Source organism: Fukomys damarensis, unplaced genomic scaffold, assembly GCF_012274545.1.
Source record: "Fukomys damarensis isolate Sample0158 unplaced genomic scaffold, DMR_v1.0_HiC HiC_scaffold_1, whole genome shotgun sequence".
Lineage (NCBI taxonomy): Eukaryota > Metazoa > Chordata > Mammalia > Rodentia > Bathyergidae > Fukomys > Fukomys damarensis.
The window spans coordinates 49,944,908-49,968,994 of record NW_022900913.1 but is presented as its reverse complement, the minus strand read 5'-3'; the positions used below and the strand labels follow the sequence as shown (position 1 = coordinate 49,968,994).

Below are 24,087 nucleotides of genomic sequence, written 5' to 3'. Positions count from 1 at the left end.
TATATATGGGATTAAACTCAGGACTATGCACTTGCAAGGCAGATATGGTGCCTCTGAGTTAAATCCGTCACCTAAGACTGTTATAGATTTTATATATTTCTAGAAGTTCATGTGTAAAGCATGAACTCTCAAAGTATATCAACAGGGCCGGGGATTTGGCTCAGTGGTTCCACTGCCTGCCTTGCAAGTGCAAGATCCCAAGTTTATGGGATTAAACTCAGGACTATGCACTTGCAAGGCAGATATGGTGCCTCTGAGTTAAATCCGTCACCTAAGACTGTTATAGATTTTATATATTTCTAGAAGTTCATGTGTAAAGCATGAACTCTCAAAGTATATCAACAGGGCCGGGGATTTGGCTCAGTGGTTCCACTGCCTGCCTTGCAAGTGCAAGATCCCAAGTTTTATCCCTGGTACCAAAAAAAACAAAAACAAAAATAAAAACAAAACAAAAAAAAACCCCAAAACAAAACAAAAAAAATCATAAATAAAAAAAATAAAATTTTTTCTACAAAAGTAGATCAACAAAACCATGGAATTTAGTATGGACTCTTCATTTACAAAAAAATAAATTAAATACTGTGTTTCAGTTTATTTCTATTTGCTTATGGTTTCATGGAAGTTTTATATTTCTGAATTAACCCCAATATATAGACAGTGATGCAATGGGTAGACTTTTGGATTTCTTAATTGTAAACCTAGTTGAAGGAAGGTATGGCTAAAAGGGTAATATTTAGTATATCTGAATGAGGAAAATTATGTGTAATAGTTCTCCAAATTTTTTGTATTCTATTGAATATGAAATAGTTTTACTGAGGTATATTACACATACCATACAATTCATTCATTTAAAGTATACAGATTGATTTTTTTTATATGTTTAAGTTGTCATCACTACACATTTTAGAACAGTTTCATTTCTCCAAAAGCAAAATCTTATACTCATTAGCAGCACATTTCAAATTCCTTCCAAGTGACTCTTCAGTCAAACCCATAGGCAACCTCTAAATTTCTGAACTTCTGAATAGAAATTTCTAGATATCTGCCTATTCTGGATATTTAGTATAAAAAGAATCACTTAATATGAGGTCTTTTGTGTTTGGCTTCTTTTAATTAGCACAATTTTTTTATAATGTTAGAAAATGAGCTCTGATTATGAAGTCAGTTATTGTGCAGTTTCATTTGTGTCATAGCACGTACCAGTACAGTTTTCCTTTTTATTATAGAATGATGTTCCCTTGTGTGGCTGTACACATTATGCTTATTTGTTCATCAGTCGATAGAAATTTGAGTTATTTCCTCTTTGTTTATTGTGAATAATGTTTGTATGAACATTTACATACAGTTTTTCATGTGGATATGTATTTTGATTTATTTTGCATATATAATTAGGAGTAGAATTGCTAGATCATATGGTACCTTTATGTTCAACATTTTGAGGAACTGTTAGAAAAAATTGAAATTGGCTCTTGAAATTGACTATAGCATTGTACATTACCACTGATGATTTTGGTTTTTTAAAATGATTTCTACATAGGTATGGAGATTGAATTTAATACTTTCTTTACATATGTATGCTTTTTATTGTTTTTTTATTTCCACATAAAATTTTAATACTTCTTACAGAATTTTGCTTCTAGAATCTGTTTTAAAACTGAAATTTATAAAAGAAAACTAGTCTTTCACAAATAATTTAAAAAGAATATTGTTTTGATGAATGGAATAATTGGGACTTAACTTTTAGTTTTTAAACTTTTCCTCTTTCATTTTTGTATAATATAAAATATTTGGTCCATCTCATATTTAATGATGCACAGTTTTAATATATTTGACATAGTTGTTTATGTTTCTACTTCTCTGTCTGTTAAATTTTCTTTTCTTCCATGTGCTTTTTTCTGGATTCTCTGCCTTGTGATTACAAAGAGGAATTCCTGACTTATCTTGAACACTACCAGCTAACTATTCCAATAAGGGTTGATCAAAATGGAGCTTTTCTCAGCTTTACTGTGAAAAATGATAAACATTCAAGGAGAAGACGGAGTATGGACCCTGTCGATCCACAGCAGGCAGTGTCTAAATTATTTTTTAAACTTTCAGCCTATGGCAAGCACTTTCACCTAAACTTGACTCTCAATACAAATTTTGTGTCCAAACATTTTACAGTAGAATATTGGGGGAAAGATGGACTCCAGTGGAAACATGATTTTTTAGACAGCTGTCATTACACAGGATACTTGCAAGATCAACATAGTACAACTAAAGTGGCTTTAAGCAACTGTGTTGGGTTGGTAAGTAGATGTTATAATTTTAAATTTCTTTTTCTTTTCTTTTTTTTGGGGGGGTATCTGGATTGAACTCGAGCCCTTGCACTTTTGAGGCAGGCGCCAGAAACACTGAGTTAAATCCCTGGCCCTATAATTTTAAATTTCTGAAGAGAAAATAAATTCACAATGTAAATGTCTTTCCTCAGGTTAAAAGATACATATTGGTGGTGTAAGTAGAAAGGTAATAGTCCAAAATTGTTATTTCTGCTGCCTTTTAATGTTTGTACTGACTTTTTAAAGATTAGCTTTTAAAAGAATTAGTAGTAGAGGAATGAATGAAACCTCAGATTTCCTTTCAGGCTTACATTTTTCTATTCTAATAGGATTTTTAAAAATTGCATAATCAAAATCCAGGCATTGGTAAAGAGTTTCAGTGTATGTTTGTATACACATATTATGTGTATATTATGACAGGAAACTACAATACCCATTGCCTCACTTAGGTTGTTCTCTATAATATCTTTAGTAGGTAACATAGGCTAATATTACTTAAGACCTATTATTATTATAAGTTCTTGAAGCAAATCTTTTTTTCTGTTGGTAGTATTGGGGATTGAACCTAGGGCTTTATACATGCTAGGGAAGTGCTCTAGCACTGAGCTACATCACCAGTTCTTTTCATCAGAATCAGGATCTTGTTAAATTGCCCAGACTGACCTCGAACTTGAGATCCTCCTCCTCCTGCTTTAGCTTCATGGGTAGCTGGGATTCCTGACATGTACTACCAAGGTTTCCTGAAGACAAATCTTTTATACTAATGCCTATGAAATGAATTCCAAACATTTATGTGAAGATTGACGATAATCTTATTTCACTTCTAAAGTGTATTCTAGATTACAGAGTATTCTAGAGTGCAGAATAAGCTTTTTTTTTTTTTGGTACCAGGGATCGAACTCAGGACCTTGTGCTTTCAAGGCAGGCAGCAGAACCATTGAGCTAAATCCCCAACCCTAGAGTAAGAGTTTATAACAGTCATTTTATAAAAGCTTTCTAGTCTAGTGCTAAATACACAGTTCAGAGTTACACGTAGTAATGATTTCAGATCAAAGCATATTTCCCTGTTTCCTCTTCTATTTGTACCCTGTTCAAGGTAATATAGGTATTCCCTTAAAGCTTCATCTGTGTAAAAGAGCACAAACATTTTTATACCTAACACAGGAACTATTTATCTTCCTGGTCATATCATACATATGACATATTTATATTGAAGCATACATATTATTATAATCTTAAGTATGTTTTTGTTTTGTGTTGTTTTTTGTGGTACTGGGGATTGAACTTGGGCCCTTGTGCTTTTTAGGCAGGCAGCAGAACCACTGAGCCAAATCCCTGGCCCTCTTATATATGTTTTTTATTGAAATAATATAATTAGAATTGAGTTAAAGTAAGTTTTCAATTTGAAGGAACTATCAACAAGTATATAATGGAGAGGAATTTCAGTATAGATGTATAACAATTTGCTGACATTGTCTATTTTCTATAACTGTAAGGTAAAATGAGCCCATAGAATTAGATTTTGACATTTGAATTTAATGCCTGTTATTAGGTATATTGAATACATTTTTTTGCTTGTTTCTTTCTCCATGAACAGTATTAGGAATTTATATACAAAAGATTTATTTTTTGTTTGTTTGTTTTTTGGTATGAGGGATCAAACTCAGGACCTTGCGCTTGTGAGGCAGGCTGCGGCACAACTGAGCTAAATCCCTGGCCCCAAAGATTAATTTTTTGAATAAATAAATGTATCTTAAGACTTCTCATGTTGAAATGGTACTTTCTGTTAAATATCAGAAATTATCATAGGCAACTACTTTTCCTTTCTTTTCTCTTTTTTTAATGGCTTGGGGGATGGAACTCTGAATTTTGCACTTGCTAGGCAGGCAATGGCACCGCTGAGCTAAATCCCAGGCCCTCCTTTTCCTTTCTTTATATTTGGCATTAACGTTAATATGCCATTGCTAGTCTCCTTTTTAAGTACCGGGGATTGAATTCGGGTCCTTGCAGGTGGCCGAACCACTAAGCTAAACCCCTGGTCCGCCATTGCTAGTCTTAACAGCATGATGAAATAAGCAAATTTTAGATTCAGAAAAAAACAGAACAAAGTTCATTCCATTGTGCAATTTGAGGGAAAAGGGGTGATTATTCGAATATGAATTAGAACATATAAATGATAGTAGGCCTATTCAGACTGTTGCACTGGGAATGGAAAAGATAGAATAAATCTGAACCACATTTTGTTGAGAAAATTTAGAGGATTTGTATCCTATTAATCTTTTATTCCCTGGAGTACAGTAAGAGAGATAATACACAGTAAGCATTTAATAATATTTTAAATAATATTTTAATAATATTTTAAAAATGGAACTAGAAGCAAATGGGGTGTGGGGTGAAAGAGAAAGTACCTGAAGATGGCTAGATGTTCTCTTTTGGATGAATGTATATGAATGCTATTAGCAGAAAATAAGGTTTAGAAGAATACTACATTAGAGAGGAAGATGAAGAGGACTTTGATACAGTAAATGTAAGGAATTTGAAGAAATAAATATGTCTAGTAGCAGCATTTGGGAGATATAACTCTGAATCTAGAAACAAACTCAATTCTAGAAATGAGTAATTTGAGGGTCAGTATAGGTGACTGAAATTGTGACAGATGTAGTCTGATGAGTCACATAAGGTTGCAAGTGGAGCTCCACAAGATGATGGCACAGTGTTGTCAATCTTCATCCTCAGTAACACTTTCTGACTCTTGTTTTCTTTCCCATTTGTTAACACCTCTTTGATTTGTTTCCTATTGAAATTGCAAGATCCATGCTAGTTAATTTTGATTACTTGGTTAAGGTGTGGCTTGCCAGGTCTATTTACTAATGTTGCTATTTTTCCCTTGGCAATTAATAGGGAATTTATAAGCAGATATTTTGAGACTATGTAAATACCTTGTTTTGCATTACTCTTTTAGCTATCAGTTTTAGAAACTTTCCCTTTTATTCTTATTTTGTATCATGTTATCTTTTTTGTTAGAGTATGTAAACGTTTTCTTAAAACTCCACTTTTCAAAGTCAACTGCTTTTAATTAACTTTGTTTTTAAATGCTCTGTATAAAATAGCTTTCAGCAGAGATTATTAGTGTTTTCTAATCTTTCTTTTTTTTTTTTTTACTCATAGTTTCAATGTTACAACCCTTGCACCACTCAAAGGACAAAGTTCCTAATATTACACTCCACTGGTTGTTCCAAATAATGCCAATTTTAGTTTGCTTTATGCCTGGACAATAGTTTTCTTTTTTTTTTTTTCTGTTTGGTTTTGTCTTGTTTTTAAGTCAGGTAACCTGTAGTTGTTCCTTAGTTTTTACATCTATTGCTTGGGATATATCCTAAGATAGATATGCCTCCATTTGTATTGGAGGCATTGGAGTATACAGGTTAATTAAGTTTTTCAGCACCTGCACATCTCTCATCTTAGATTTCTTCTTTCCTAAGTTAGGTCTACATCTTCTTCTTTCTGAGTTTATATTCTGGTTTCTGTGGGAGAACATCTTAAAATAATTACCTGAGAACAGATGCCTCAGAAGTAAAATTTCTGAGTCTTTGCCTATTTGAAAGTGACCATGTTGACCTTATGCTTGGTTAACAATTAACTGAATGTGGAATTCCAGGTCATAAATAATTTTCTTTAAGAACCATGGATGCTAGAATTGGGAAGGGGAGGAAATATTTGGGTCATCAGATTTATCTGTATTGACAGGTGTGGTGGCACATACTTGTAATCTCAGCTACTTGGAAGGTAGAGGCTGGAGGATTTCAAGTTTCCTGGGTGGCCCTGGAAACTTAATGAGGCTTTGTTTAAAATACAAGTTTTACAAAGTTGGGGGTGATTGGGGATGTTCTTCAGTGATAGAGTGTTTGCCTTTCATGTACAAGGCCCTGGGTTTAATTCCCAATACATCAAATAAAAATAAATAAATAAATAATAAATAAATTTATACATGGTTTTATATTTTTAAACAAAGGAAAATATTTAAAGGTCTAAAAATTTAGCATTGATTTATCTCAGGTGAAGTCTGCTGTTAGTTTGACTTTTATCCTTTTTTAAAAAACATTTTAAATTTTTTACATTTTTTCATTGGCAAAAATTTACATATTCTTCTCTTTATATTTCCAGTTTCAGTAATTTTATAATATGGCTAGATATGGATCTTCTTCCTGTCTCTTTGGTATTTAGTTTAAGGGAAATGAAAAATTATTTCCTTAATACTTTCCTCTTTCTTCCTTCCTACTCTGTCTTTCTAGAATTGGCTTTCTGTTTTTCTGTATGTGTCTCTCATTTTCCATCTTTCTCTTTTTTATTCTAAGTTCTGTGAGATTTCTTCAGTTTTGGCTTCTTTTCCTTCAGTTGATTTAAAAGTTTCAGCTGTCATATTTCTAATTCTTAAAAGGTCTTTCTTTTCCCTTACCTTTGGTTCTTATCTCATGAAAAATGATTTTGTTCAATTCCTCTGACTATTCTTAGTTATATACAGGTAGTTATAAAAGTCCACTGCCCCTTTAAACTTTCTCTTCATTTAGTTATGTCCAAAGTTTCATTTTTTCCCTTTTTTTTATAATCAATTCTGCATTCACTCATTCATTGAATACTTATAATTACCTACCATATATTAGACACTGTTTTAGGTTGTAGGAATATAACAGTGAATAAAACCCAAATCCCTAAAATTATTTACCTTGCATTCTATTGGTGGAGCTATAAATAAGGTAAATAAATAGAAATCATAATATGTTAGTGATAAGTGGCAAGGAGGAAAAAATATTAGACAAAGACCTTAAGGGAAATGAGGCAGGAAATGTTGGCATTTGAGGCCTAATATGTCCAGGTTGGAATCTGTTCAAAGATTTGATCTGAGTGTTTGAGGAAAAGCAAAGAGGCCACTATGGCTGTAGCTAAGTGAACAAGAGATCCTGAAGGAAACTGGGAGTAAAACAAGATTTTAGAAAACACATGACAAGATCTATGATGATTTGAAGTTTGAGCCATGAGAAACTAGAAAAATAGTTATCAACTGAGATGGGAAGGCTTGGGCATTGACAAGATTGAGAAGCCAGGAGGACTAAATTGGCAGTGTTTATTATGTTTTTTTTTTGGTACTGGGGATCGAACTCAGGACCTTGTGTTTGCTAGGCAGGCGATGGAACCACTGAGCTAAATCCCTGGTCCTGGCAGTGTTTATTATGAATTTAGTTAGACATATTAAACTAGAGATGCTGTATAGGATATTGGATATGCCCAGTCAGGAGTTCAAAGAGATATAAATTAAAAGATTGTAAATTTTGTAGTCAACAATATATAGATGGAATTTAAAGCTTCAAGATGTGAAATTGCTTAGGGATGTGCATAGGCAGAAAAGAGAAGTAGTCTAAGAACTGGGCCTTTGGGCAATCCAAGAGTTCAAGGAAATCAGAGAGAAGTTGAAGAAACAGCAAAGGACACAGCCTTAAGAAAGTACAAAGAAAATCAAGCAAATGTGTTGGAAGCCAACATAAAAAGTATTTCAAGTGGAAAATGCTGCTGTTGAGTCAAAACAAGAGTAAGATTGAAAACTGACGATTGAAATTTTCAGAGAGGAGGTTATTTGGGACCTTGACAAGGCACTTTTGGTGAAGTTATGGTGGAGTTAGTAGGGATGCAAAGACATGACTGGAATAGATTTAAGAGGGAATGAGAGAAAATATGTAGACAATTATTTCAAGGATGTTGGAAAAATGGTCAGTTATTGCAGGCCCAAGTGAGGTCAAGGAAGTTTTGTTTTGCTTTGTTTTGATAAAAATGGGAATAATTATGTAAAGAAAAGGGAAACTGATGGAATGAAGTCAATGATGAGCAAAAGGGCATGGAATCAACTGTATATGTAGAATAATTAGCTAGGAAAATAGTTTGTCGATAATAGCAGGAAAAATAGATTTTATAGGTATGAAATAAAGGTATGTAGGTACTTGTGTTTGTGGGAGTTTGTAGGAGATAGTGTAATGTATATTGTAAGGGAAATTGGAAGGATGAGGTTTTTAGAAGATTACGAGGAGGTGGAGGGAAGAGGGAAGGGAGGGTAAGGGATAAAAGAAGAAATTAGGATGTGTTATGTCCATGTGCCAACTCCACACAAGGACCATAAACATTATATACTGCAAGCATCCACTAAAAAAATTTTAAAACGAAGAGATGAAAAAGTATGGCTTGTTTATCTAAGAAAGTATAATAATGAATGAACTAGATAATACTGTGGAATATTAATTAGGGCACAGTTGAAATTAATGATTATGAATTAAAGTGAACCCAGTAGCTTGTTGGCATTTTTCTCTGGCTAAGTCTAATTGCAAAGGTGCAGACCCATGCAGCAAAATTTATTTTAATCAGGGTTGTAGTTGGCTAAATGAATTGAATTCAGTAAAGTGAGAAAGGGACTAGAGAATTCAAAGTGGAATTGAAGTTGGGTTGGGAGAGAAGTGAGAATATGAGGAGGGTGAAAGACTAAAAAAAAAGCTGATCAATTGACTGAAGGTGTTGGTGGAGATAAATGACTGTTTCTTGGAGTTGGGATGTTGGAAGGTTGGTGCTAGAGAGAAAGGAATACTTGAAATAAAGATTATGGAACATTGCAAATATTCATAATGCTGAAGTCATTCATATATGTGAATGTCTAAGGTAAGGTGAAAGACAAGATATTTGAAGGAGAGGAGGTCAAGGAACTGGGAGAGTAGGGACTGAGAGATTATCTACATTAGTACGTTTTTTCTTTTTTTTGGTGGCACGGGGGTTGAACTCGGGTCCTTGCGCTTGCGAGGCAGGCCACCGAACCGCTGAGCTAAATCCCCGGCCCTACATTAGTATTTCTTAATATGCGTCCATGGCTAAAATTTAGGGGGATTTTAAACAGGAAAAAGTACAACATATCTTTATTTTTTAAAGTACATGTTTGGGGCACATAACACTCACACTGATCATGCAGAATTTGTACATATATACAACACATCTTAATTCTTTTTTGTCATTTTATGAGTTATTTTTTCTGTATTTATTTTATTTCTCTTTAGTATATGTTTACAATACCTAATACATGCATTTGCGGTAGGAATTGGTACATATATAATCATATCTTGATCTTATTTCTTCCTCTTCCCCTCTCTTCTCTCCTGTCTTGCCACCTTCCCTTCCCATCTTCACAAGTCTGTCTCCATTTCCTATCATGTACCTTGAGACCATAATTCTAAGCAAAATAAGTCAGGCACATGTTAAATATCACATGGTTTCTCTTATGTGAGAAATCCAAAGTATAAATAATTTAAAGAGCAAAATAAAAGCTAATATTTTTACTAATTCTTAACTGACCTTTAACATTTCTTTCAATTATAAAATATAGGTAATCAATATAGTAATATCAGTACTCATGAATTTATCCCCCAAATGCATTCATATCATGTTACAAATTTGTGCATGCTTTTCAAATTGTTATTTTTGTTTATCACTGTTGTGAAATTATTGTAGTTCAGAGCCACTGAAGATGTTAACATGTTACAAAAAATATGTATATATTTTGCTATTTAATTTTATTTATAATTTCATTTTTTCTGTATTTAAAATATTATTTTGAGAAGGGATCCATAGGTATCATATCTAGATATCCAAAGGGAATCAGGGCACAGGTACACACATAACAATTTTTAAGAGCTTGTGACATAAAAAATATAATGAAATAAACAACTATTTGATTTATTGCAGAGAATGACAGTGATCCAGCCGCTAAAATATTTAAGAAACTAATGGAGTAACTTGGGGCCAGTAGAATACTGAAACTAGAAGGGGATAAGATTATGGTATGAAATTTTAAACTGGTGTTTTCCTTGAGGAGCAAGAGAGAATTGCTTGAATAAGGCAATAAATTATAAGAACCCTACCTTCAAGTCTAATAAGAGGCATGTGTAAAACAAACTGGCCATGATTCCAGAGGTCTATAAGGAAAAACTGTTATTTAGAGAGACTCAGGTTTTTGTAGGAACAAGATGAAGTGAATAGAGATGAGGCTGAGAGCACAGGAAACGTTGTTGATGATTGGTCTTGTGTTTGAGAGGAGGGGTAGGCAATGGGATCAGAAAACATTATCCATATCCATACAACAAATAGAATCCAGGACATGCAACTCGTGCTTCTCAAAGGAACTGATATCACTGGGAATGGGGCATTACAAGATCTGTCCAGATAAGCCTGAGGTGAATAGTGTGAATATGAGGGTTGCTGCTCAAAAAAGTCATGTACACATATCTGAGACTTTGACTTGGCTCAGTCTTCCATTATCTGGCCTCTAGCCCTTTTCTAATCCTGTAATTTTCTTTCTCTCCCTCTAGTCAGTCACTGTAGCTCCTTGCTATTGCTCAAATGGTGCAAGTTTGCTCCTACCTCATTCTCTTTGCATTTGCTATTTCCCACAATATTTATTTGACTTGCTTTATGTTGGCTTCTGTTCAAAAATCCCTTTATTGGAGAGGATGTCCCCAACTATCCTAAATAAAGTGTATAGTTCTCTTATTTCCTCTTACATTGAATTTTTTCATTCTTAATATTTATTGCTACCTAACAGATCATTTATCTAATTAATTAATTACTTTTCTCACTACTTTTTAGAATGTAAGTGTTATAATAGAGCTGAAGCTTTATTTGGGGCACTGTTATATTAATACCACTTAGCACAGTATTATTCCCCTGATAGGCAACCAATGCTTATTTGGTGAATGAATACATAAAGCTAGAAACAGCCCTTAGAGGATAAGAGAATTGTACTGTAGTGGTTAAAAGTCCACATTCCAAAGTCAGTCAAATGAATTTTTTATTTAACTTTGCTCTGAGTTTCTCATCTGCAAAGTGGAGCTATTCATAGTACTTACTTCAAAAAGGTGTTAAGATTAAGATAAGGTGCATAAACATTTTACAGAATATCTGACACACAAAATCTCTCAATTGCCCCTTCAAAGTCTTTCTATAATTTACAGATTTTGTTTACTTACCAGTCCTTGACTCCATTTTTCACCCATAACCTTTGTTTCATATCCAAGACTTTTCAACTTCCTATTTCCAGGGACTAGGGTGACTTTAGTGTCCTGTCCTTTCTAGACGGTATCCTACACTTCACTTTCTACACTTCCTCCTAGCAAAATTTTTATTGAAACTTGAAGCTTTTTCTTCAAGAACTGTACTCTGTTTTTATTACAGTATTTATCTACCTGGTAAAACATTTAATGCTGAGGTATTGTAGTCTGTTAATGGTATGTTGTTACCCTTGTCAGTATTTGCATGTAATATAAAGACTATTAACCATAATCTAAAGCAAACAATAGTAAAAATAATATAAAGTGTCTAAGGTCTCCTTTTTTTTTCATTTCTTGAACTCATTTCATGTAGGTTGTAGTAAGAGCACTTTTGATTTTGTCTTATCTTTCTTTCCAAGCAGGTAGTACTTAACATGAATTTCTCTAAACAGAACACAGAGGTTTAGAATTCAAAGGGACTTTAGAGATTACATGGTCCAGTGGTTTTGATTTTTTTTTTCTTTTTGAAGCAGCAAAACCCTTTTCTCATATGAAATGTTATGTGGAAACTTAATACACAGATTAATAAGAAGCACAGCTGATTCTAAGCCTAGGAATCCAAGTCATTTAGATCTCCCTTTGTTGTCTGGGGCAATCTCCTGAGGGCACTTTCAGGAGGCCCTCAGGGCTCCTAGAGTGCTGTTTTAGAACTTCTAATTTAGATCAACCCTTTCATTTTTCCAGTTGAGGAAATACATCTACAGAGTTTGTGTTTTATCCAGTGTTACAAAGTAAATTAGTTGGATTAAGAGCAATTCTCTCAGGTGCCTTTCTTAGGAAAACATTATTAGAAAAGAGGGGAGATTCTTATTTATCTTTGGAAGTTCTTCTTTTTGATGCAAATAACATTTACTGTAAGAGCCCCTTTCTATGTCTATAACTGATATAAGGGAATAGAAGAGATACCCTTTGCCTGAAGAAAGCAAATAGTTGGGAAGCTATACTATCCAGTTGAAAAGTTGTACTGAATATAAATGAATCTTAAAGATTTGAAATGGAACAAAACTGTTGCATTAATTGAAAATAAATGATAATGATAACCTCTATTGGAGCTCAGAGGAGAATGAAACTATTGCATTTGGGCTGAAGAAGCATTTAAAGAGAGGATAAAACAGCTGAGTAGGACTTGGCTAACTGTGTAGGTGTAGTGTGACATAATGTAAATAACAGCAGAGTTTTGTTTGAATTTCAGCTTCTTTTCTTTCCTATATATAGTATAGGGTGGATTTTTGATCGCTGAGCCTGTTACTTCATCTGCAAAATGGGGATGTATGTTAATTAAGGACATGCTCATTAGTGTAACATGATCCTTAAAAATGTCAGTTGTTATCACAATAGAAATTTATTTTCCCCTGGGCCTGGGATTTAGCTCATTGGTGTAGTCACCTGCCTTGCAAGCTCAAGGTCCTGAGTTCTAAAAAAAAAAAAAAAAAAAAAAAAAAAAAAAAGAAATTTATTTTCCCCTTGTATAAGTGTTTACATCAGATGGCTTTCCAAGAAAGAGTTTATTCAGGGAGCCATGTGCCTTGCCTTTTTCTACCTCCTCTAGATATTTCCATTTAGTTGGCAATAGAGAAAGAGAGTGAATAATTCCACTGCACAGATATTCAAGGGTTTGGCCTGAAGGGGATAAACAGCCCTCTGTCCATTTCTTATTGACCAAAACTTAATGACAAAGCTATACATAAATACAGATGATGTAGTTAAGTTTTGTACACAATTTGGGAAGGAAGTAAGCTTTGAAATTCACATAGAGTTCTCTGTTACCTCTCAAAGTTGTTAGGAAAAGTGGAAGAAATATGTACAGTATATTACTGCATAGTATATAGAGGTATTGAAACATTCTCTTTAAAGGATAGAAATTTATATGTCTTAATAAGTACAGATAATAGACAACTTTTTAAATTAGTGTATATTTTAACTCTTTTTTGGAGAGATATCAATTTGTTTTTGACTGTTGGTAACAATGATAGCTAATTAAAATGATTCTTCTTGGTAAATCCTTTGTTTTTTTTTTAGCATGGCATTATTGCTACAGAGGATGAAGATTATTTTATTGAACCTTTAAATAATACTACAGAGGAGTCTAAGCATTTTAGTTATGAAAATGGCCATCCTCATGTTATTTACAAAAAGTCTACCCTACAACAACGACATCTCTATGATCACTCTCACTGTGGGGTTTCAGGTAAGTATGCAACTTTTGGAGAGCATATGGTTTTGTATTGCTGCCTTCTCTTTCTTTTGGCGAGCATAGTAAGGTTAACAATGAAAGTGAATGGGAATTTGAATATTAGAATTATGTCCAGAGCCCCCTTAAAAAGTTTTTTAATCTGCCAACAATTTTAAGTCAATTTAGAAGCTTTTTGAGAAATCTTTAAAATATATCTGTAAAATGTGATGTATTTTTTTTTTTTAGAAGGGATTTTAAAAAATCTTACCTTATCCAGATACTACAAGTTTCATGTACAGGTATTTCACACTACTTTGTATTGTTTTGTCAGCTGATATTTTCACCTTAGTACATAGTGTGAATCCAAACACTTGAATAAGACTTGAAGACTCATATTTCAGAAATTGACAATTCATATAATTGGATACTAGAATGTGAGTTTGAGAAATGGAAGTGAGGTTCATAGTGTTTGAGCAAAACAGCTATGTGAAATGAAACTGAAGGGTTAAAAGGGGCTTGCCCTATTAAGGTATTTGTTCATTCTAAGTGTGCTGAAACCTCATTAAAAGAATTTAAGTGGGAGGAATGGCATAGACTCTGGCAGCTATATCTATATACTGAATTAGAGAAGAACAAGACTAGAGGTAAGGTTAGGAGAACACTGAAGAGGAATAGTATAGTCCATATACCATAGCATAGTGAAAAGACTATGGGCTTTGATGTAGTTTTGGACAGACTTCCCAACCCTCTGAATGCTCATCTCAGCACATGTTACTTGGTCAAATTGTACCTAGTATCATTATTATTAAGGTGACTGTTTCTGGTATTTAAAGATCAATTACATTTTTAAAAAACTCGTTCTGTGTAGTTATAATAGCTTCATATAGTTTCTAAGAGAGATTTCAACTTAATGTAAAGAAATGTTTAGCAATAAGTAGATTGAATAAAAAATGCAATTCATTACCTTATGAATCAATGAATGTATTATCTTTTTGTTTCCTCTCCATGTTCATCATGGGGTTCTCAAGTGTTTAAGTGGTCTTTGGAGTACTTTGTGTAACAGCATCTTATTCTGAATGTTTTCTTCTTAAATAAAGATTTAAATATCTCTTAGGCTTTTTGTAATGGAAAATCCTTGTTAGTCAGAAATGGTTGGTTTTAAAAAAGGCCACTAAAATAAGTAAATCCACTTAAAATATGAAATAAAATTTCTTAATGAACAATGAAAAGGTTTGATTGAGTAGTAAAACCAAACATTATCAAAATAAGTTTATTTTGTCTTGTATATAATTAAATTTAGGGTGTAAGTACAACTATATATGAATTCTTTAAAAACGATGATTCAAATATTTAGTTGTTTATTTTGGCACTTTCCTATAATATCATTTACTTTATGATTGTAAAGTAGATATCTTTCTGTAAAAAATATTTGAAGATTCATGCTAGGTGTGTTGGTAGGTGTCTATAATGCCAGATACTCGATGGATTTCTAGTGTGAGTCCAGTGTGAGCAGTTTAGCAAGACTGTGTCAAAATAAATTTAGGAAAAGGCTGGAGATATAGCTTAGTGCTCTCTAGGTACAATCTCCAGTCCCATAAAAAGAAAAGAGAAAAAATAAAATTGAAGATTTCTTCATATTTTGAAAGGCATCATGTAATCTTTTCATGTTCAAATTATTCTTTTTTGAAGTGCCTGTTACATTATTGTACCTCAGGCAGACTTTATTTTTCATTGGTTAAGCATGAATTGAACATTTCCAAACCTATTTTTATTGCTATCATAAAATTTTGCCCTTTGGGGGAAAGATTTTCTTCTTTTATTTTTTTTACTGTTTTGCTCTTGGTTTACTAATACAATTTTCTAAGTTTAGTACATTCTGTGCGCTAGTCCCTTACCCCAGTCCATTTAGTTCAGATTTCATTTTCTTCTTAGACTACTGTACTGTCTTTCTAGCTGGGTCTCATATCTCCCAGTTTTACCCTGTTTTTAGTTAAATTTGTGTTTGTCACACTTTTAAACACTTCACTGCCTTCCCATTAGTGGGAATATTGTATGTAGTAGCTCTTTGAGTTCCAAGGTATTACTAGATATTATTGAGGAAAAAGAAAAAGCACTTTTTGTTGCTAAGTTTGTGAAATATCTGGGCAAGAAATTAATTATGAAGCTATTTTAACAGCATAGGTAAAGTGAGAAATGTAAATTTAGAGACACTTTACCAGTTTGTCTGTTATGAGCAAGTCAAATTAATGTAAAAATATAGGATATAAAAATCCTTTTGAACCTAGGTATATTTGTGTCATATTCAGATATGGAATTTTTTCCATTTTAACTAGATTCAAATTATGAATTTTAAACATTTCTTATGGATGTCATATCTGTTCTTTTTTAGAAAACCTAGACAAAAAAATGAAAATTTTATTCTTGTATTTAGAAATAATTAAATATCCTTTCATTCTATTAATATAGATAATAGTATGTCTCTATTTTCATTATCTACTTGTGTAATCATTAATAAATATTTAGCATATTCAGCAAATTGGATTAGTTTAATTTTTGAAATGAAACTGGATATGCTATTTCTTTATTTTATTCATTCAGTATGCTCTGAATACATAATATTAAATATCTAACTATATTATTATTTATATAATTATATATAATGTTGATGAGCACTCATAAATAAAAAGCTAGAGACCTTATCTTAAAAAAATTGTGTTCTGATAACCTGAAAAACTAACAATTATAAAAGCTAAAGTTTGAAAAATATGACAATTAGATGATGATAATAGCAGTAACATTATCAAGAATACTTTTCAAGTGAGAAATAACATTGCTAATTTCTTAGTGACTGATATCTAATTTTTCTTTTAATCTTAAAATTAAAATAAAGAGAAATTGAATGCATCAAAGAAGCAGAAATGACCAAAAGACTGCAAATTAAATCTTCTGTTTAGATATTTAAGCTACCTAGTCAGAGAAAGAAAAGATGAAGTATAACTTGAGTACATGAACGGTTTTGTGGTCACAGAAGACTGACCAGAACAACATTGAAAATATACTGATGCAGAAAACATTTTGTCTGTTTCTTAACAATATTACTACAAATATAGTGGCTTAAGCCATATACATTTATTATCTCACAGTTTTTGTAGGTTGGGACCTGTATGGATGGATTATTTGCTTAGTCTCAACCAGGGCTGGGTTCTCATCTGGAATCTTAGTTTAAAGAATACCTTCCTGCTCCCTGGTTCTTGGTAGCATTCAGATCTTTGTGGTTTTAGTTTTTTTCTGGTTGTTTGCCAGAGGCAAACTGCAGCTCTTTGCCATGGATTCACTAATATGCTAGCATGCTCCAAGTCGGCAAGGGAGCGAATAGAGTATACAGGTGCTATAGTACTATGTAACCTAATTGTGTATTCACATACATATAATCACTTTTGTTCTGTCATCTTTGCTGTATTTTATTGATTAGAAGCAGGTCAGAGGTCCTACCCATACTCAAAGGGAAAAGGATCACAGAGGAGTGTGAATGTCAACGAGTGGGGCCCATGGAGGCCACCTTATCAGTCTGTCTTCAACAGCAAGACATAAGGAAACACTCACTTTCTTGAGAATATACTATTGAAATAAGAAGTGGAATGTCTTTGCCATTATTGACCTTTAGGAACAAAGATAGACATTTAATTTACATTAATTTTGAAGGTGATTCTTTTCATGATTATTTCCATTTCTCATTTCTTAAAATTTATCCATCTTACCAGTGCAGTTTTTAAAAGGAAAAGGCTAATGAAGTTAGAAGAATGAGAATAGTGTTGCTGTCAAGTATGTAATAATATTAATTTAAATTTTCCTCACTAATTTTTTTGTTATTAGTGAGAAGGATTTTCAGTTCAATATAAGGATATGAAAGTGAGATATGTAGAAGACATCTGCCTGCTCAAATTTATTTAATGAGTATGAATATAAATGAGTCTGTATGCAAGTCTGTACTAATAAAAGTGTTCCTCAGTACAGAACAAAATGTCTAGAAAATGAAAGGTACACTGTGATCCACACTGTCTTAGTTATTGTTCTCATTGCTGAAACAAAATACTTGATACCCAAAGTTACAGGAGGAAAGGTTTATTTAGCTCACAGTTTGTTGAGGTTTAAATCCATAATTGACTGGCTCCAAGGCAGCATGGTACGTGGCAGAGGGGCAATTGTTCATGGCAGCAGAAGACAGCAAAAGCAACAAAGGAATTTAGCAGTGTCTTTCTGTGTCTTTTATCTTATCCAGACTACTTAGGGTAGGTAGCATTCACACCCTTAATCTTAGTGTCCTTGAACCTAGCATTACACCATGAATCAATCACACACTCTAGATTCAGCTAGCTTTGAAAAAGTTGAACCTACAATTGCATGAGTCTTTAGAGGGACATTTAAACTCAAGCCATAACCCATAAAACAACATGATTTAAAGCAAATTGTGCCGGAGCCATCTTTCCACTCTCATTTTAGACTTCGGAAAAGGAATAGTATAAATATATATGTTCATAGTCATAGGCTGCAAAATTATGTGGAAAAATTAATTCATGGCCTTTTAGAATTTTTCTGAAGGAAAATAATTGATTCTAAATCAGATAGTTTAATAAAAGCATCTTACTCTAGAATAAGTATTCAGAATCATTTTAGGAATAGATTTTTGAAGTATCATTGTTTTCCATCAGAACTATTTACTGCTGTTTCAAAAGTTATACCCCAGTTGATTTTGAAACAATTTCAAATGATTTTAAGGTATATATTCTAAATTTAAAAGCATTATGTGATAATAACTCACTGGAAAAAAATGAAATGACTATTTGAAAAGATTTTTATTAGATATAGATTTATTTTGTTTTCATGAACCCTTGAATTTTTTTCAGATGATTAATTTGCAAATTTAATAGTTTTTCTGATTGCTGTATTTCTTCATCCCATTTAGGAAAATATTAATACACTAAGTAATTTTTGAGAAGTATATCCACATGAGAAATCTGTAAATAAATATGCTAAATTAGTGAATCTATCTGAATTGTTTTTACTGTAGACCTCCCAAGAAGTGGCAAACCTTGGTGGCTGAATGACACATCATCTGCATTTCCTTCTTTGCTACCAGTTAATGATACACAAATCCATCACAGACAGAAGAGATCAGTGAGCATTGAGCGGTTCGTGGAGACATTGGTAGTGGCAGATAAAATGATGGTGGGCTACCATGGCCGCAAAGACATTGAGCATTATATTTTGAGTGTGATGAATATTGTAAGTTTGATCCCTCTATATAATATTTTATTTAGTAGTCTATTATGTTTTGTACTACATTCGTGAATATTTACTGTGAAATAAATAATAAGAATTGATCTGTCTAAAATAGTAAATAATTTTTTTAAAATTTATTTTTTGGTAGTTGGGATTGAATCAGGGGCCTCATGCATGCTGTACCACTGAGCTATATTCTCAGCTGCAATACTGATTTGTTAATATGTAATGTTAATGTTTCATCCAAACAAATTTAAAGATGACTTCACTGTTTATTTTTAAATAATATTTTCAATAGGTTGTTAAATCTTGTTTAAGCAGTTTTATTTAACTTGAAACAGTTCACTCTTAATTACAGTGATGAAATTCATCTCTAGGAGAAGATATTTCTTGATGTAGAATGCGCAAAAATCTGTTGCAAGGCATCTTGAGGGTAGAGTTCCATGTAACGTATTATAAAAGATTACCTTTTTATTTACATAATGGTTAAAGTCATAAAACATTGTTTTACTAATTTAAAAAAAATCAAACTGTCACCTGTGATTTTTGTCTGACTTTTTGTCTTTTCTTATTTTCTGGAGGTCAGGTTGCCAAACTTTACCGTGATTCCAGCCTAGGAAACGTTGTGAATATTATAGTGGCCCGCTTAATTGTTCTCACAGAAGATCAGGTAAGACTGAATTAATTATAAATTTAAACTCTTAGGCAATGGAAATACTTATTAGAAAAGAATGTATTTTCTCATTGCTCCTTTTATGTGCTGGTTAAATGTGATTATTAACTCTAAAAATGTAACATTTTAAGCAAATTTTAAATACTTTAAAAGAATTTGCCTCATATCTTGTTAAAGCTTTCTCTATGTGTGTAAGAGTATATTAGATATATGTTTTAGTATAAGGATGATGATTTGCATGCTTTATAATACTGTTTTAGTATAAATCAGGTTTTTTTATAATACTGGTTTTTGTTGATCTTGTATGCTGATAATCTCATGTTTACATTATCATTAAAGCTGGAACTGTAAAGAATGTCTGTTCAATAATAAACTAAATGAACTATAGATCATTTATTGCAGAGATAAAAATTGGAAAGATTATTCCCAGAAGCAACTGGTTCTAATTAAGCTCCCACTGTAGTCTTCAAAAGTTTTAACAGCTGACCTTAGTAATTTGTTTGGAACATTTCTGGTATGCATGTTGTATTGCAGCCAAACTTGGAGATAAACCACCATGCAGACAAGTCTCTCGATAGCTTCTGTAAATGGCAGAAATCCATTCTCTCTCACCAAAGTGATGGAAACACCATTCCAGAAAATGGGATTGCCCACCACGATAATGCAGTTCTTATTACTAGGTATGGTTTATTGCAAGTATTTTTCCTTTGTTTTGTTTGTTCCATACATGTGGTTCTATCTAAAAGCCTCATTTAGGTAATGACTATAGGAAGAGCATGGATATGATTAGATGAAAGTACTATATTTGGGTCAAGAAATAATTAACACTATTTGTAGTGCTAATAGAATAATTTAAGAAGATGAAATAGAAATTTACATATATAGTTAAGCTAACTTGTTATAAGACTTTCAAATTATCTTTAGTAAGCTTTGTATTTTTATAATTTAATTTTAAATTGATAAAAGTATATGCTGTGGAATATCTAAATCATAATTTAGCTTGATACGTATTACTTCATGTACTGTATTAACATTTGTATTGACAAACTGTAAATTAACAGCTACTTAGGACTAAATCCTACAATTTGATATATTATTTAAACTACTTTTATTCCCACATGAAATCAGGAAATATTTACCTGAAATTTAAAGTGAAGCAATTTCTAAATTTATCATGTGGTAAGATATTCAAGAAATCCATACATAGTCCGAAATTCAATAGGAATTTGGTGACAGAGTGTTTACTAGCAGTAGCATCCATGGTTAGCAATTATCATAAGCAGACTAATGCATACACTTCTACTCTACAAAGTGTTGCAAACATATGTTTCCATTTTTAAGGTATTAACACCTAACAGTTTATATATTTAGGGTATGAATTATAGTCTGAATTTTTTTGCGGTAATAGTTTTATTGAGAAATATAAATCACAGACTATATAGTTCACTGACTTAAACTATCATTCTTTTTTTAGTATATTCACAGGGTTATGCTACTTTCACTGGGATTAATCTTAGAATGTTCTCTAACTCACGAAGGAACTCATTCTGTGCCTCTCATTCTGGTCCCTTCTTTACCTCACTTTTAGGCAAATTTGAATCTAACACTCTGTACAGATTTGCCTGTTCTGGACTTTTTATACAGAATCATACAATAAATGGGGAACTTGTTCATGGCTTGCTTCTCAAGAAAACTTTTTAAAGTTTCACCCATGTTTGGCATATATTAGTACTATATTCCTCTTATTACCTAAATTCTAAGACAGTCAAAATGCCTAACTTTTAAGAATGCCTTTGTTTATAGGCGTTTTTAAAAATTGTTCTAGTTTTATAATTTTTCTTTAGTTAAAAGAGCAGAACTTGTAAACACATTTTGAAGTATACAAGCAAAAAATTCACACTAAATCAAATAATTTGGTCTTTAATTAAAGTGGTCATATTTATCCGCTTAAGAGATCATGACTGTTTAGGATTGCTGGATTATAAAGTTATTAGAATTTTCAAAGTAAATTAACTAATGATTTTAGATGGGAGTTTAAAAATAGCTATAAAATGCTTTATTGCTAGAACAGGGCCTGTAATGTATAGATTTTAACAAGTTTTCTTATTTTTAAAGAAATGTTTCTATCAGGATTATATCTTGGTAGACTGGGGCTTTATCTCAGTGTTGTCACTGCCTGTGTAGCAAGCCCAAGGTCCTGAGTTCCATCGCCGGTACCCGCTCAAAAAAAGAAGGATTATATCTTGACTTTATGATTATTTGTGAGAACAAGATAGAAGAAAGGGTTATTAAATATTATATATTAAAAATTTTAATGTTCATTTTTTTTATCCTTGAGGAAATTCCATTTAAATATTAAATGACCAATTACTTAGCTTTTAAGAATATGGTAGGCTTTAGGCAACATAGTATCATTGTGAAAAAAATTGGTTTTGGTATTTGGACACTTTGAAGCATTTATTGTTCCTGCACCACTCCAGTTCCATCATTCCTGTTCATCCCCTTACCAATGCCTGTCTCTTCCTTCAGTTTCCTTTCCCGTTGTCCCTGCCTTGTTAGTTTGTTACTAAAAATTGTTAATCTAGTTTCAGTTTCCATCCCAGTCTAGGACTATGACAAAATGGGGTGATTATATGGTTTCTTGTGTAAACTGGAACATTTTTTAAGAGTGGAAGTGGGCCATTCATAGTCCTTAAGAATAACCACAAACTACCACTCAGCAGAACAGGCCTATTATAGTCATCCTAGGTATTAAGTATGTTTTTGAAACTTCAACTAAAAATGGAAATAAGATGGTACTTTTCTTTTAGTACCTCAGCTTGACTAAGTGCCTGTAATTTAATGAATTATTTTTGTACGCACCTTCACTATAATACTGTGCTTTACTTGCAGTAGTAGTCTTTACGTAGTTAAAGAAAGATGTGTTATAATAACTACTTAATTTTAAGAAATAGTACTTTTAGCACTTATATTGGTTTTATGGATATATTGATTTATGTATATAAACAAATACTGTATACCAGATGCTTTACAGATACTGTACTTAGTCATTTAAACTTTTATAAAGTTCATGAGATAAGTATTGTTACCATCTACATTTTATGGATCAGAAAGGTGAAGCAAAAGAAAAATGGGCAAAGTCATACAGTAATTAAGAAAATCAAGATTTAAGCTGAAGCAGGAAGCTTGGCTACAGAGTCCTTTTAAAGGAATTATATAATTATTCAATAATGAAAATATGAGAAGATACTTTAATAATATCAACACCTCTGGCAAGAAGACTTGTACTATGCCCTTAGTGATCTCTATCTCCTAGTATTTTTGACTTTATGCAATCCTCTCTGCTTGAGTGTGGGCTGGACCTAGTGAAGTGACATTTTAATAGTATGCAGTCTTTCTGCTGAAGTATAAGATATATTTCTTCATATATGTAGATCTTTTAAAAAATAATTTTATTGGTCTATTTTAGGTATACAATATAATGATATTCATCATTGGAAATTTGTACCTTTATATAATGTATCCTGTGTTCTTATTTTTTTCCCATTCCCCTGTCCTCACTTGAACCCCTCCACCCTCCCTCTTTACAAAGACTTTGTTTCTGTTCTTTCATTTTCTCATATTAATTCCATTCCCTTCCATCTTTTCCCCTACCCTTCCCATTTCCCCTTCCCCTTTGACCTTTTTGTGAGTACTTCACTTTATCTATTATACCTTTTGGTCCTTACTTATACTTTCATTTTCTTACACCGGAGAAACTATTTGGTATTTACACGTGTGTCCTAATTTTTTCAGTTAAGAGTATGGCTTCAATGAACATCCAAGTGTCTCTACTTTCTCATTCTTTATGGCTGAATACTACTCCATTATATATTTAAAAAAGCATTTTCTTTATCCAGTCTCCAGTTGATGGCAGTTGGGCTATTTCCAAGTTTTAGCTATTACGAAGTGTGCCATTATAAACATGGGTGCACATATATCTCTGTGGTATTATTCTTTTAATTCTTTGGGGAAGATTCCCAGCAGGGGAATACTTGGGTCAATGGGACCTCCAATCCTAGTTCTTTGAGGTATCTCCATATTGATTTCCACAGTGATTGCACCAGTCTACACTCCCACCAACAGTGGAGAAGGGTACCTTTTTCTTCTCAGCCCTGCCAGCATTTGTTATTGGTTGATTTTGTGATAGCAGGCATTTTCTCTGGGGGAGGTGGAATCTCAGTGTTTTTGTTTTGTTTTTTTTGTATATAGTTCTAGTAGCTTTTAAAAAAATGATTCCATTGGATTTTCTACAAAGATATATTGTATTAGCTAGAATAACTAGTACCCGGTGATAAAAGTGGAAAGAACAGGAATTTTTGGTTTGTTCCTGATTTTAGTGGGGAAAGTATTCTTTCACCACTCAGTGTAGTGTTAACTGAGTCTTTTCTTTCTTTTCATAGCCTAAATCAAGTTTTAAAAGTTTCTTTCTCTTACTACTTTGCTGAAAGTGTTTATCAAGAATGGATGTTG

The 24,087-nt window shown here is 32.6% G+C and overlaps 1 protein-coding gene across 1 annotated transcript in view; it reads left to right on the top strand.

Moving 5' to 3' along the window:
• LOC117285686 (A disintegrin and metalloproteinase with thrombospondin motifs 6-like) overlaps positions 1-21,388 on the top strand; it is a 22,371-nt gene extending 983 nt beyond the window's left edge. Inside the window, exons 2-7 of the mRNA XM_033762290.1 lie at positions 1,924-2,288; positions 13,469-13,637; positions 18,691-18,905; positions 19,489-19,572; positions 20,110-20,255; positions 21,379-21,388. Of these exons, the coding sequence (XP_033618181.1) occupies positions 1,924-2,288; positions 13,469-13,637; positions 18,691-18,905; positions 19,489-19,572; positions 20,110-20,255; positions 21,379-21,388 (989 nt within the window). The remainder of the gene's footprint in view (positions 1-1,923; positions 2,289-13,468; positions 13,638-18,690; positions 18,906-19,488; positions 19,573-20,109; positions 20,256-21,378) is intronic.
• Positions 21,389-24,087: the final 2,699 nt, after the last annotated feature.